At 42.2% G+C, this 13,872-nt stretch overlaps 1 protein-coding gene across 1 annotated transcript in view; it reads left to right on the plus strand.

The window, feature by feature from the left end:
• Positions 1-13,872, plus strand: part of LOC126235775 (organic cation transporter protein-like) — a 162,096-nt gene that overhangs the window by 146,878 nt on the left and 1,346 nt on the right. The window contains exon 9 of the mRNA XM_049944577.1: positions 9,231-9,421. Coding sequence (XP_049800534.1) covers positions 9,231-9,421 — 191 coding nt within the window. The remainder of the gene's footprint in view (positions 1-9,230; positions 9,422-13,872) is intronic.

A 13,872-nucleotide genomic window follows, 5' to 3' on the forward strand; every position in this document is an offset into this window, starting at 1 on the left:
CCACGCAGCATCTGCCTGTGCAAAGAGCTTCACGTCCTTCCCTGCCCCTGTCCCTATCCTGGTCATCAGTGTTCACTCACAAAGTGCACAGACGAGGAGGCTCCAGTCGACTTTCGTCGTGCTGGGTTGCTTGCAGCAGCCATCAGCTGGTGGTGCAGCAGGATTAGGGGAAGAAGGTCCCGTGGCCTGGGTCTTGCCTTTATGGGATAATTTTGGATGCTCTATAACTGACTCACAAGTGAAGCATGCCATTCTGAGCTGAATAGAAGAACTGTAACAGGATCACACCTGCATTTCTCACACACAAGCACCTGAGCTGGAAATAAGACCCATACCTGGAGGACACTTGATTTATTCTCCACACAGCCACTTGGCCTGAAAAGAAGAACTAGATATTGGAGGACGCCTAAGGGTGATTTCAGTTGTCGGTGCAGGGTGCATGATAATGAATCAAGGGAACCCAGAAGTGTGCAGATGAACCAATTCGTTCTGTTGGGGTATGTAGTAATGAGCTTCCTGTCACAAGGCTGCACTGAAAGAATGAACACGCTGAAATTTTTAAAGTTACGATAGATTGTGCACGCTTCAACAGCAATGATAATAATTTCACACCGGAAGAAAGTTTTTAATTATGTGAAGTACGGTGTCAGGAGGAACAGGACTTCTGGCCGAGTGAATACAGGGTTATAAATACAAATTCAAATAGCGATAATGCAGGAGTATGTTTAATAATGAGTAAAAAATAGAAAAGCAGATAATCTATTGTAGCTACTGTAGGCATTATTGTAGCAAAGATGACACAAAGCCCACACCCACCACAGTGGTAGAAGTTGATATGCCAACTAGGTCCACAGATGAGGAGGAGATAGAGGACATGCATGATGAGATAAAAGAAATTATTCAGATAGCTAAGCGAGCCAAAAATTTAATAGTCAGGGGGAATGGAAATGGAGGATTGGAATTCGATAGTAGGAAAAGGAAAAGAAAGAAAAGTAGTAGGTGAATATGGACTGGGGGAAAGGAACGAAAGAGGCTGGCACCTGGTAGAATTTTACACAGTGCAAAATTTAATCATAGGTAACACTTGCTTTAAGAATCATGAGAGAAGGTTGTACGCGTGGGAGAGACCTAGAAACACCAGAATGTTTCAGATTGATTCTATAAGGGTTAAACAGAGATTTAGGAACCTGATTTTAAATTGTAAGACATTTCTAGGGGCAGATGTGGATTCTGACCTCAATTTACTGATTAAAAACTGCAGATTAAAACTGAATAAACTGCAAAAAGGCAGGAGCAGGGGAAAGGAATACAGTAGAAGAAGTATGGGTAGCTTTGACAGATGAAATAGTGAAGGCAGTAGAGGATCAAGTAGGTAAAAAAGACGAGGGCTAGTAGAAATCCTTGGGAAACACAAGAGAAATTTTATTTAATCGATTAAATATAAAAATGAAAAAAAATGAAGCACACTAAAATAATACAAACGTCTAAAAAATGAGATGGACAGGAAGTACAAAATGGCTAAGCAGCAATCGCTCGAGGATAAATGGCTTCAAATGGCTCTGAGCACTATGGGACTTAACATCTATGGTCATCAGTCCCCTAGAACTTAGAACTACTTAAACCTAACTAACCGAAGGACATCACACAACACCCAGTCATCACGAGGCAGAGAAAATCCCTGACCCCGCTGGGAATCGAACCCGGGAACCCGGGCGCGGGAAGCGAGAACGCTACCGCACGACCACGAGCTGCGGACTCGAGGATAAATGTAACGATACAGAAGCATATATCACTAAGGGTAAGATAGATACTGCCTACAGGAAAATTAGAGAGACCTTTGGGGAAAAGAGAACCACCTGTGCGAATATCAAGATCTCAGATGGAAAAACCATTCCTAAGCAAAAAAGGGTAATAAGAAAGGTGGAAGGAATATATAAAGGGTTTATACAAGGGAGATGTACTTCATGGCAATATTATGGAAATGGAAGAGGACGTAGAGGAAAATGAGAAGGGAGATATAATACTGCCTGAAGAATTTGACAAAGCACTGAATGAGTTAAACAGAAACAAGGCCCTGGGAGTAGATAATACTCCGTTAGAGCTACTGATAGCCTTTGGGAGAGCCAGCCCTGACAAAACTCTTCCATCTGCTGAGCAAGATATATGAGACAGGCAAAATACCCTCAGACTTCAAGAAGAATGTAGTAATCCTAATTCCAAAGGAAGCAGGTGCTGAAAGGTGTGAAAATTACCGAACTATCAGTTCAATAAGTCGCTGTTTCAAAATAATAGCACGAATCGTTTACAGAAGAATGGAATAACTGGTAGAAGCGGACCTTGGGGAACATCAGTTTGGTTCTGGAGAAATGTAGGAACAAGGGAGGCAATACTTACCCTACGACTTGTCATAGAAGATAGGTTAAGGAAAGACAAAACTACGTTTGTAGATTTAGAGAAAACTTTTGACAATGTTGACTGGAATATTCTCTTTCACGTTCTAAAGGTGGAAGGGGTAAAATACAAGGAGCGAAAGGCTATTTACAATTTGTACCTAAATCATAAGTCAATGATAAGAGTTGAGGGGCATGAAAGAGAGCCAGCGGCTGAGAAGGGAGTGAAACAGGGTTGTAGCCTCTCCCCGATGTTATTCAATCTGTATATTGAGCAAGCAGTAAAGGAAACAAAAGAAAAATTTGGAGCAAGGGTTAAAGTCCAGGGCGAAGAAATAAAAAACTTTGTGGCTTGCCAATGGTATTGTAATTCTGTCGAGATGGCAAAGAACTTGGAAGAGCAGTTGAGCAGAATGGACAATATCTTGAAAGGTGCATATAAAATGAACACCAACAAAGCAAATCTAGGATAATGGAATGCAATTGAATTAAATTAGGTGATGCTGAAGGAATTAGACAAGGAAGTGAGACATAAAGTGGTAAATGAGTTTTGCAGTTTGGGAAGCAAAATAACTGACGATGGTCGAAGTAGGGAGAATATAAAATGTAGACTGGTAATGACAAGGAAAGCGTTTCTAAAGAAGAGAAATTTGTTAACATCGAGTATAAATTTAAGTGTCACGAAGTTCTTTCTGAAAGTATTTGTATGGGGTGTAGCCGTGTATGGAATGAGACGTGGACGGCAAACAGTTTAGACAAGATGAGAATAGAAGCTTTCCAAGTGTGGTGCTACAGAAGAATGCTGAAGTGTCCAATTTTTTGTATCATTCTCTTGTTTGGTTTAGGAAACCAAATGAAGGATATGTTTGGCGACACTGTATCTGGCGGGCCGCTTGAAGTTGCCCATGCAACGGCGTGATTGGCTACTTTCAGCGCCACCCACAAAATAAGTGCTTTTCTAAGCGAAACGTAGACTTACACTTAAGTATGTGCTCAAAATTGTTTGCATCGACTGCAAGGCACATCCGCAACCGCCGTTCGAGAGATAGATGAACAGATGAAAGTGCATGGGATGATATGTGATTGCATGTTGTGGCGATTCGACGGCGCATATCGTTTGGCGTAGTTGGGGCTTCATGATAGACTGCATCTTTCAGTGCCCCCCATAGAAAGAAATCAAAAGGAGTCAAATCAGGAGTCCTGTCCAGACATCGCATTGCAACTGTCAGTAATCTTTTCACTCAGTATTTGCGTTGCAACACTGGAAGAGTGAGCTGTGCAGCCGTCGTGTTGGAAACACATGCTCCCACTTATCCAGTGGTACCTCTTCTAGAACAACATATGGAATGTTCGAAAGAAAGTGTGCGTCTATATTTCCATTTAACATTCCTGAGATGAAGTATGGTCCCACAATGGAATTGACTATGATGCCACACTATACGTATGTCTTTGTGGTACCCGACGAAGCCAGAATGGACATTCAGTTGAGCAGTAGTGCATATCATGTAAGTTAGAATTACCATGGTTCGTCGAAAAAGAGCAAACGTTGGAAAAAGTTGTGTCTTTTCTAAGTGATGCAGGGAAACCAACAAAATCCTATGCGACTATCGTAATCACGTCCTCAGGGTGTCTGGTGTTGTTATGGATAATAAAAATGGAATTTATGTCGGTGAAAGATGCGAATGATACTCCTCTGGCTGATCACTTATTCCTTGGCAATACATCTCGTGCTGCCATTCGCCGTATAAAAGTAGAATGTCTAACTCCTCCTCATTGGTGCACATGTTTGCATGCAAGGAATGTTGAAGCAGAAATGGCCTGCCGGCAGACGAAGCAGTTTCTGCTAGCTCTGCAGTGCAGACAAGTAAACAGTCGAAATGTTTGAAATAACGACGGAGCCTGGGTAGTCTGACATGGGCATATCGAGAACACAATAGCCGATTCCGACCGACTTGTCTTTCAATTTTAGAATACTTCTCGGATTCTTTTAGGAAAAGTTTCAATCCAACAATGTTTGTTGTTGTTGTTGTTGTGGTCTTCAGTCCTGAGACTGGTTTGATGCAGCTCTCCATGCTACTCTATCCTGTGCAAGCTTCTTCATCTCCCAGTACCTACTGCAACCTACATCCTTCTGAATCTGCTTAGTGTATTGATCTCTTGGTCTCCCTCTACGATTTTTACCCTCCACGCTGCCCTCCAATGCTAAATTTGTGATCCCTTGATGCCTCAAAACATGTCCTACCAACCGATCCCTTCTTCTAGTCAAGTTGTGCCACAAACTTCTCTTCTCCCCAATCCTATTCAATACCTCCTCATTAGTTACGTGATCTACCCACCTTATCTTCAGCATTCTTCTGTAGCACCACATTTCGAAAGCTTCTATTCTCTTCTTGTCCAAACTGGTTATCGTCCATGTTTCACTTCCATACATGGCTACACTCCATACAAATACTTTCAGAAACGACTTCCTGACACTTAAATCTATACTCGATGTTAACAAATTTCTCTTCTTCAGAAACAATTTCCTTGCCATTGCCAGTCTACATTTTATATCCTCTCTACTTCGACCATCATCGGTTATTTTACTCCCTAAATAGCAAAACTCCTTTACTACTTTAAGTGTCTCATTTCCTAATGTAATTCCCTCAGCATCACCCGACTTAATTTGACTACATTCCATTATCCTCGTTTTGCTTTTGTTGATGTTCATCTTATATCCTCCTTTCAAGACACTGTCCATTCCGTTCAACTGCTCTTCCAAGTCCTTTGCTGTCTCTGAAAGAATTACAATGTCATCGGCGAACCTCAAAGTTTTTACTTGTTCTCCATGAATTTTAATACCTACTCCGAATGTTTCTTTTGTTTCCTTTACTGCTTCCTCAATATACAGATTGAATAACATCGGGGAGAGGCTACAACCCTGTCTCACTCCTTTCCCAACCACTGCTTCCCTTTCATGCCCCTCGACTCTTATAACTGCCATCTGGTTTCTGTACAAATTGTAAATAGCCTTTCGCTCCCTGTATTTTACCCCTGCCACCTTCAGAATTTGAAAGAGAGTATTCCAGTCAACATTGTCAAAAGCTTTCTCTAAGTCTACAAATGCTAGAAACGTAGGTTTGCCTTTTCTTAATCTTTCTTCCAAGATAAGTCGTAAGGTCAGTATTGCCTCACGTGTTCCAACCTTCCTACGGAATCCAAACTGATCTTCCCCGAGGTCAGCTTCTACCAGTTTTTCCATTCGTCTGTAAAGAATTCGCGTTAGTATTTTGCAGCTGTGACTTATTAAACTGATAGTTCGGTAATTTTCACATCTGTCAACACCTGCTTTCTTTGGGATTGGAATTATTATATTCTTCTTGAAGTCTGAGGGTATTTCGCCTGTCTCATACATCGTGCTCACCAGATGGTAGAGTTTTGTCATGACTGGCTCTCCCGAGGCCATCAGTAGTTCTAGTGGAATGTTGTCTACTCCCGGGGCCTTGTTTCGACTCAGGTCTTTCAGTGCTCTGTCAAACTCTTCACGCAGTATCTTATCTCCCATTTCGTCTTCATCTACATCCTCTTCCATTTCCATAATATTGTCCTCAAGTACATCTCCCTTGTATAAACCCTCTATATACTCCTTCCACCTTTCTACCTTCCCTTCTTTGCTTAGAACTGGGTTTCCATCTGAGCTCTTGATATTCATACAAGTGGTTCTCTTCTCTCCAAAGGTCTCTTTAATTTTCCTGTAGGCAGTATCTATCTTACCCCTAGTGAGACAAGCCTCCACATCCTTACATTTGTCCTCTAGCCATCCCTGCTTAGCCATTTTGCACTTCCTGTCGATCTCATTTTTGAGACGTTTGTATTCCTTTTTGCCTGCTTCATTTACTGCATTTTTATATTTTCTCCTTTCATCAATTAAATTCAATATTTCTTCTGTTACCCAAGGATTTCTATTAGCCCTCGTCTTTTTACCTACTTGATCGTCTGCTGCCTTCACCACTTCATCCCTCAGAGCTACCCATTCTTCTTCTACTGTATTTCTTTCCCCCATTCCTGTCAATTGTTCCCTTATGCTCTCCCTGAAACTCTCTACAACCTCTGGTTCTTTCAGTTTATCCAGGTCCCATCTCCTTAAATTCCCACTTTTTTGCAGTTTCTTCAGTTTCAATCTGCAGTTCATAACCAATAGATTGTGGTCAGAATCCACATCTGCCCCAGGAAATGTCTTACAATTTAAAACCTGGTTCCTAAATCTCTGTCTTACCATTATATAATCTATCTGAAACCTGTCAGTATCTCCTGGCTTCTTCCATGTATACAGCCTCCTTTCATGATTCTTGAACCAAGTGTTAGCTATGATTAAGTTATGCTCTGTGCAAAATTCTACAAGGCGGCTTCCTCTTTCATTTCTTCCCCCCAATCCATATTCACCTACTATGTTTCCTTCTCTCCCTTTTCCTACTGACGAATTCCAGTCACCCATGACTATTAAATTTTCGTCTCCCTTCACTACCTGAATAATTTCTTTTATCTCGTCATACATTTCATCTATTTCTTCATCATCTGCAGAGCTAGTTGGCATATAAACTTGTACTACTGTAGTAGGCATGGGCTTTGTGTCTATCTTGGCCACAATAATGCGTTCACTATGCTGTTTGTAGTAGCTAACCCGCACTCCTATTTTTTTATTCATTATTAAACCTACTCCTGCATTACCCCTATTTGATTTTGTATTTATAACCCTGTAATCACCTGACCAAAAGTCTTGTTCCTCCTGCCACCGAACTTCACTAATTCCCACTATATCTAACTTTAACCTATCCATTTCCCTTTTTAAATTTTCTAATCTACCTGCCCGATTAAGTGATCTGACATTCCACGCTCCGATCCGTAGAACGCCAGTTTTCTTTCTCCTGATAACGACGTCCTCTTGAGTAGTCCCCGCCCGGAGATCCGAATGGGGGACTATTTTACCTCCGGAATATTTTACCCAAGAGGACGCCATCATCATTTAATCATACAGTAGAGCTGCATGTCCTCGGGAAAAATTACGGCTGTAGTTTCCCCTTGCTTTCAGCCGTTCGCAGTACCAGCACAGCAAGGCCGTTTTGGTTAATGTTACAAGGCCAGATCAGTCAATCATCCAGACTGTTGCCCCTGCAACTACTGAAAAGGCTGCTGCCCCTCTTCAGGAACCACATGTTTGTCTGGCCTCTCAACAGATACCCCTCCGTTGTGGTTGCACCTACGGTACGGCCATCTGTATCGCTGAGGCACGCAAGCCTCCCCACCAACGGCAAGGTCCATGGTTCATGGGGGGGAATCCAACAATAACAAGCATTATTTCACTGCACTCAACTTTTCAAACGGTTTCTGATGCTGTTAAAAAGTATATTATTCTATTAAAAATACTTGCTTAATTAAGGTTATCACATACCAAAGCACACGCCCCTTAGTGTACTAACATTTGCCGAAAACTTCGTTTCAATATCTGGAATCGTTCACGAAATAAAAGGGCTGTTACGTCATAGGCGACTCGCCTTGTACATTGTAGATGTGGTTATACAGGGGGCATAAAAACGTGGGTCAGAAACTTCAGGGTTTATCCTTGACATCAAAACCTTACAAAAAGTTCATGTGAACATGGATCCGAAAATCCTTCGCTAGGGAGGTATGAAAGGAATAATTATTCAAGACACAACAATTATGCATTTACCAAACACGTTTACATTTACTGGGACTGCTCGAAGTGATCACCTCCTGCTTCGACGCATCCCTTCAAGCATACTTTGCCTTGCGATTAGGAAATCTCCTGGTGTGTTCCGCATTTGCTCAGATCTCTCTACGATATGCTTCCTCAGAACATCGAAAGTGGATACGGGAGTTGAATACAACAAGTACTTTGAATATCTCCAGAGGAAAAAGTCAATTGGGATCAAATCGACCGATAGGGCAGGCCGTACAATGGGACCTTTTAGTCCATTCCACCCGTCCGGAAACTGGCTATCGAGATACTGGCGAACTAACCCTACAAATGAGGTGGAACGCCATCGTGCATAAACCACATTCGTTGGGTGACATCTAGACACTCAGCATCAAGTAAATGTCTGAGAAACTGCACATACTTTTGTCCAGTAAGATGTTGCGGAATGAACAAGGAGCCAATGGAGATGATCATGAGTGATTCACCCAACACGTTGAGACTGAATCTCTTTGCTTGGGTTCTTATCGCACTAAATGAGGGGTTTGAAGATCCCATCACGTGTGAAGCCAGCCTCGTTAATGAATAAGGTACGTAACGTTCAGCACTAAATTGAGGTGCTGCGTTTGCGTTTCCACCTGCTAGGCACTACATGTATTGCGTAGCCATCGTTTCACACACTGACTACATCGTTGTGATTGATGTTAAGTCTAAAACAGAACGACAGTCATACAAAACAAAACACATACCATGACCAACTATAATCAAGGAAGGGAGTAAAAATGCACACTTGAGGTAAATTACACAACCAGTAGTTACTGTAGGGAATTTCTTTCATACCTCCTTAACGAAGGATTTTCGAACTCATGTTCACATGAACTTTTTGAAATATTCTGATGTCAAAAATAAACCCGTAAAGTTTCTGACACTCGTTTTTATAAACCATGTGTGTGTACACACAGATGTAGATATATTTGCATTGACATCACTCTTATCACTAATACACACGTTACCTCATTTTACAAGCAGTCACTTCTTACGATTATTAATATAGATTATTTACCATTTTGTGAGATAAAGCTCGGCTACTCTGTCTACGCAGTTATGTAAATTTAATGATTTTCAAAACATCTGAAATTTTGTTGCAGACACGGGAGACCTGTACTACGTGCTATTAATGGTTGCAATGTTTGGACGTGTGGCTATAGCAACCTGCCTCACAGTTGTGACTTTTGCAACTGGAAGTGTTTTTGCTGAAAGCCACAGAGTGCTTGGGGTGTTCTCTTGTGTAACGCTCGGCCGGTGTGTTCTTCTGTTTGCTCCCTTCATTGGAAATCTGGTAACATTACTCATACTAAGAACAATAACAACTCTAGTGTTTTGTGTGTTAACTTCTGCCGACCGAAAAGCAAACATGTTTGTGTTCAGCGGTGTCACAGATGTTAAATCGCCTGTGACATTGATCTCTCAAATAAGCCACTCAGGTTTAGAAAATGATGGACGATCTTTTCTTTTTTTACTGAAGTAAATGCAATTATAATGTAGGGTTGAACAATACAAAATGTTCACATACAAACGTTTCCTGGTAAGTTCCTTTTGTTTCGATATAATATTATTCATGGTCCTCCAATAAGACTAAGCAAGTTTAAAAATTTATGTTTTAAACAAAACTTCAGCAAAATATTCTACAGAGAGTGACATATACACTACTGGCCATTAAAATTGCTACACCACGAAGATGACATGCTACAGACGCGAAATTTAACCGACAGGAAGAAGATGCTGTGATATGCAAATGATTAACTTTTCAGAGCATTCACACAAGGTTGCCGCCGGTGGCGACACTTACAACGTGCTCACATGAGGAAAGTTTCCAACCAATCTCTCATACACAAACAGCAATTGACCGGCGTTGCTGGTGAAACGTTGTTCTGATGCCTCGTGTAAGGAGGAGAAATCCGTACCATCACGTTTTCTACTTTGATAAAGGTCGGATCGTAGCCTATCGCGACTGCGGTTTATCGTATCGCGACATTGCTGCTCGCGTTGGTCGAGATCCAATGACTGTTAGCAGAATATGGAATCGGTGGGTTCAGGAGGGTAATACGGAACGCCGTGCTGGATCCCAACGGCCTCGTATCACTAGCGGTCGAGATAATAGGCATCTTATCCGCGTGGCTGTAACGGATCGTGCAGCCACGTCTCGAACCCTGAGTCAAACAGATGGGGACGTTTGAAAGACAACAACCATCTGCACGAAGAGTTCGACGTTTGCAGCAGCATGGACTATCAGCTCGGAGACCATTGCTGCAGTTAACCTTGACGCTGCATTACAAACAGGAGCGCCTGCGATGGTGTACTCAACGATGGACCTGGGTGCACGAATGGCAAAACGTCATTTTTTCGGATGAATCCAGGTTCTGTTTACAGCATCATGATGGCCGCATCCGTGTTTGGCGACATCGCCTTGAACGCACATTGGAAGTGTGTATTCGTCATCGCCATACTGGCGTATCACCCGGCGTGATGGTATGGGGTGCCACTGGTTACACGTCTCGGTCACCTCTTGTTCGGATTGACGGCACTTTGAAGAGTGGACGTTACACTTGAGATGTGTTACAACCCTTCATTCGATCCCTGCGAAACCCTACATTTCAGCAGGATAATGAACGGCCGCATGTTGCAGGTCCCGTACGGGCCTTTCTGGATACAGAAAATGTTCGACTGCTGCCCTGGCCAGCACATTCACCAGATCTCTCACCGATTGAAAACGTCTGGTCAATGGTGGCCGAGCAACTGGCTCGTCACAATACGTCAGTCTCTACTCTTGATGAACTGTGGTATCGTGTTGAAGCTGCATGGGCAGCTGTACCTGTACACGCCATGCAAGCTCTGTTTGACTCGATGCCCAGGCGTATCAAGGCCGTTATTACGGCCAGAGGTGATTGCTCTGGGTACTGATTTCTCAGGATCTATGCACCCAAATTGCGTGAAAATGTAATCACATGTCAGTTCTAGTATAATATATTTGTCCAATGAATACCCGTTTATCATCTGCATTTCTTCTTGGTGTAGCAATTTTAATGGCCAGTAGTGTATATCACCCTTTTAATTCTCAAGGGCTGTTTCTCTTCAGGATACGGGCTTTATGTACTTTCGGAAGAAAAAGCAGAAACCATAAAATATGTGTACTTGTAATGCCGAGTAGACAATTTTAGCAATTGAGAGCCAACATTTGCAAATTTGCAGAACCCATTTCCAAGCTTCTGCAGTATTCTATTTGCAATAATATAGCGTTTGAAAGCACGACGCTCGGAATAAAATCTTTCGCTCCCAGGGAAGGCCAAGTTATCTCGTGTATTACCAGTTAAGAAGTGTTGTCACTTGTTATAAGCTGTTGGTAGCACACATAATTTCTGCAGTTTTGTCTCTTTCCGTTGCCCCTATGGCATTTTTATGAACGTAGAGCTTTCATAATTGAAGGGCTTTGTTAAACTTCTTATACTACTAATTATGTCGTTTGTTCACACCAGTCTCCCTCGTAAAATTCGGTGTTTAATAGTTTCTAGTGGATAAGTAATACCACGTTTAATGCGTTCGAGTAAAATGATTAACTTAGCCAAAGGCTATTGATTGATTTACGAGGGCGGTTCAGAAAGTAACCTCCGATTGGTCACAGTGCGGGTTGTGGGGGGAGTAGCGACGCCATCTGTGCGTTCACGCACTCAACAGGTCAGTCGGCATCAAGCCGTGGTCGAGTGAACGTCGTACCTGCGCTAGTTTAGTTTTTGTGGCAGTTTGAAATGTGTGCTGCAATAGAAAACCCCGCCAAATGTGAAGTGCGTGCTGTCATAAGGTTTTTTACAGCCAAAGGATATTCTGCAGCAGCTATTCATCGTGAGCTTTGTGCCGTGTACGGACCAAGAGTTATGAGTGAAGGAGTTGTCCGTGAATGGGTACGTTTATTTAAAAGTGGACGAAAAAACGTTCATGATGAAGAGAGGAGTGGTAGACCATCATTGGTGACTGACGAACTCGTTCAGACAGTTGATGCAAAAGTTCGTGAAAATCGACGTTTCTCAATGTCGGAGTTGTCTACTGGTTTTCCACAGATTTCTAAGACTCTCTTGTACGAGATAGTGACAGCAAGATTGGGTTACCGTAAGTTCTGTGCACGATGGGTGTCCAAAATTCTTACCGACCACCACAAAACTCAAAGAATGGCCTCTGCATTAGACTTTCTGTCACGTTATGAGGACGAAGGAGAACCATTGTTAAACAGAATCGTGACCGGTGACGAAACCTGGATTAAGTACGTGAACCCTGAGACAAAAGAACAATCAAAGATGTGGGCACATTCAAATTCGCCTACCAAACCAAGAAAAGCCTCGCAAGATTTTTCTGCCAGAAAACTGATGGCAACGGTGTTTTGGGATGCCAAAGGGGTGTTGTTGGTTGAATTCATGGAACGTGGTACGACCATTAATCAAGACGTGTACTGTGAAACAATAAAAAAGTTACGACGGGCTATACAGAACAAACGCCGTGGTATGCTGACTTCCGGTATCGTTTTTTTGCACGATAACGCCCGTCCTCACTCTGCTCGCAGAACAACGGCCCTTCTTGAGTCCTTCAAGTGGGACGTTATCAACCATCCACCTTACAGCCCAGACCTGGCGCCAAGTGATTATCACCTCTTCATGCATTTGAAGAAATGGCTCGGATCACAGCGGTTTGATGACGACGAAGAGCTCAAAGATGCGGTCACAGGCTGGCTCCAGGCACAAGCGGGTGATTTTTATGCAGAAGGAATTTCAAAGCTTGTGAAGAGATACGATAAGTGCCTCAATCGCTATGGAGACTATGTAGAAAAATAGTGCAAAGATGTAGTTGTAAGATGTATATATTAAAATATTTTTATTTAACTTGGTGTATTTTTTTAAATCAACCGGAGGTTACTTTCTGAACGGCCCTCGTATTAGGAACTGGATGCTGGAGCCCTTTTGATAGGCAGCATAAATTAATTTTCCTTTTTTTACTTTATTTTATTCCAGTGATGAATGATTTAGTAACTAAGCGTGTTCGGACTAAAAGTAGCGTAACAGTTTGGTAAAACGACTTAGTACACTCCAGTTCAGTGGGTAGTAAATTGTCGGTTGGCTGCTTCTAAACATCACGTAACGCTGCCATGTTCTCTAAATCATTTTCTGAATCAGGAACCCGACTTTGGAACAATCTTCCAAAAGTATCTAAGAAATTGTGAGCTTCAAAAGATAGCTAATGGCACATTTTCTATGACAACAGTCATATATCGCGTATATTTGCAGCTCACTCTCTTCAATTCCCCCTCCCCTCCCCCCCCCCCCCCCCCTCAACCTCGCCCATAACTTTCCCTCTCACGTTTGCAGAATTATTTTAATTCTGTTCTTTCCTAACTGCCATTATCGCTGCCAATCTTCTCCTCTTTTCTTTATACCTTCTGCATCTGATAATCCTAAACATGGCTTCAAATCTTCTAAAATAATCTATATCATTCATAAGACCCTTTACTATTATTATTGTTAGTGTCTATTATTATTATTATTTTATAGTGAACGTTTTAGTGATATCATTGGTATATGTTGTGCCTGGTCAGATATAAGATAGATCCTTAAGGTGCTAATCTGGTCGGCCTAAATAAGCAACAAACAAATAACTCAGTGACCACGCTACTGGCCCAGACCGAACACCTTCACACCTGCGTAATCTCTTCACCCGCTCTCATCCGCCGTCTCTGTTTCTAATGGATAA

This window comes from Schistocerca nitens, chromosome 2, assembly GCF_023898315.1.
Source record: "Schistocerca nitens isolate TAMUIC-IGC-003100 chromosome 2, iqSchNite1.1, whole genome shotgun sequence".
Taxonomy (NCBI): domain Eukaryota; kingdom Metazoa; phylum Arthropoda; class Insecta; order Orthoptera; family Acrididae; genus Schistocerca; species Schistocerca nitens.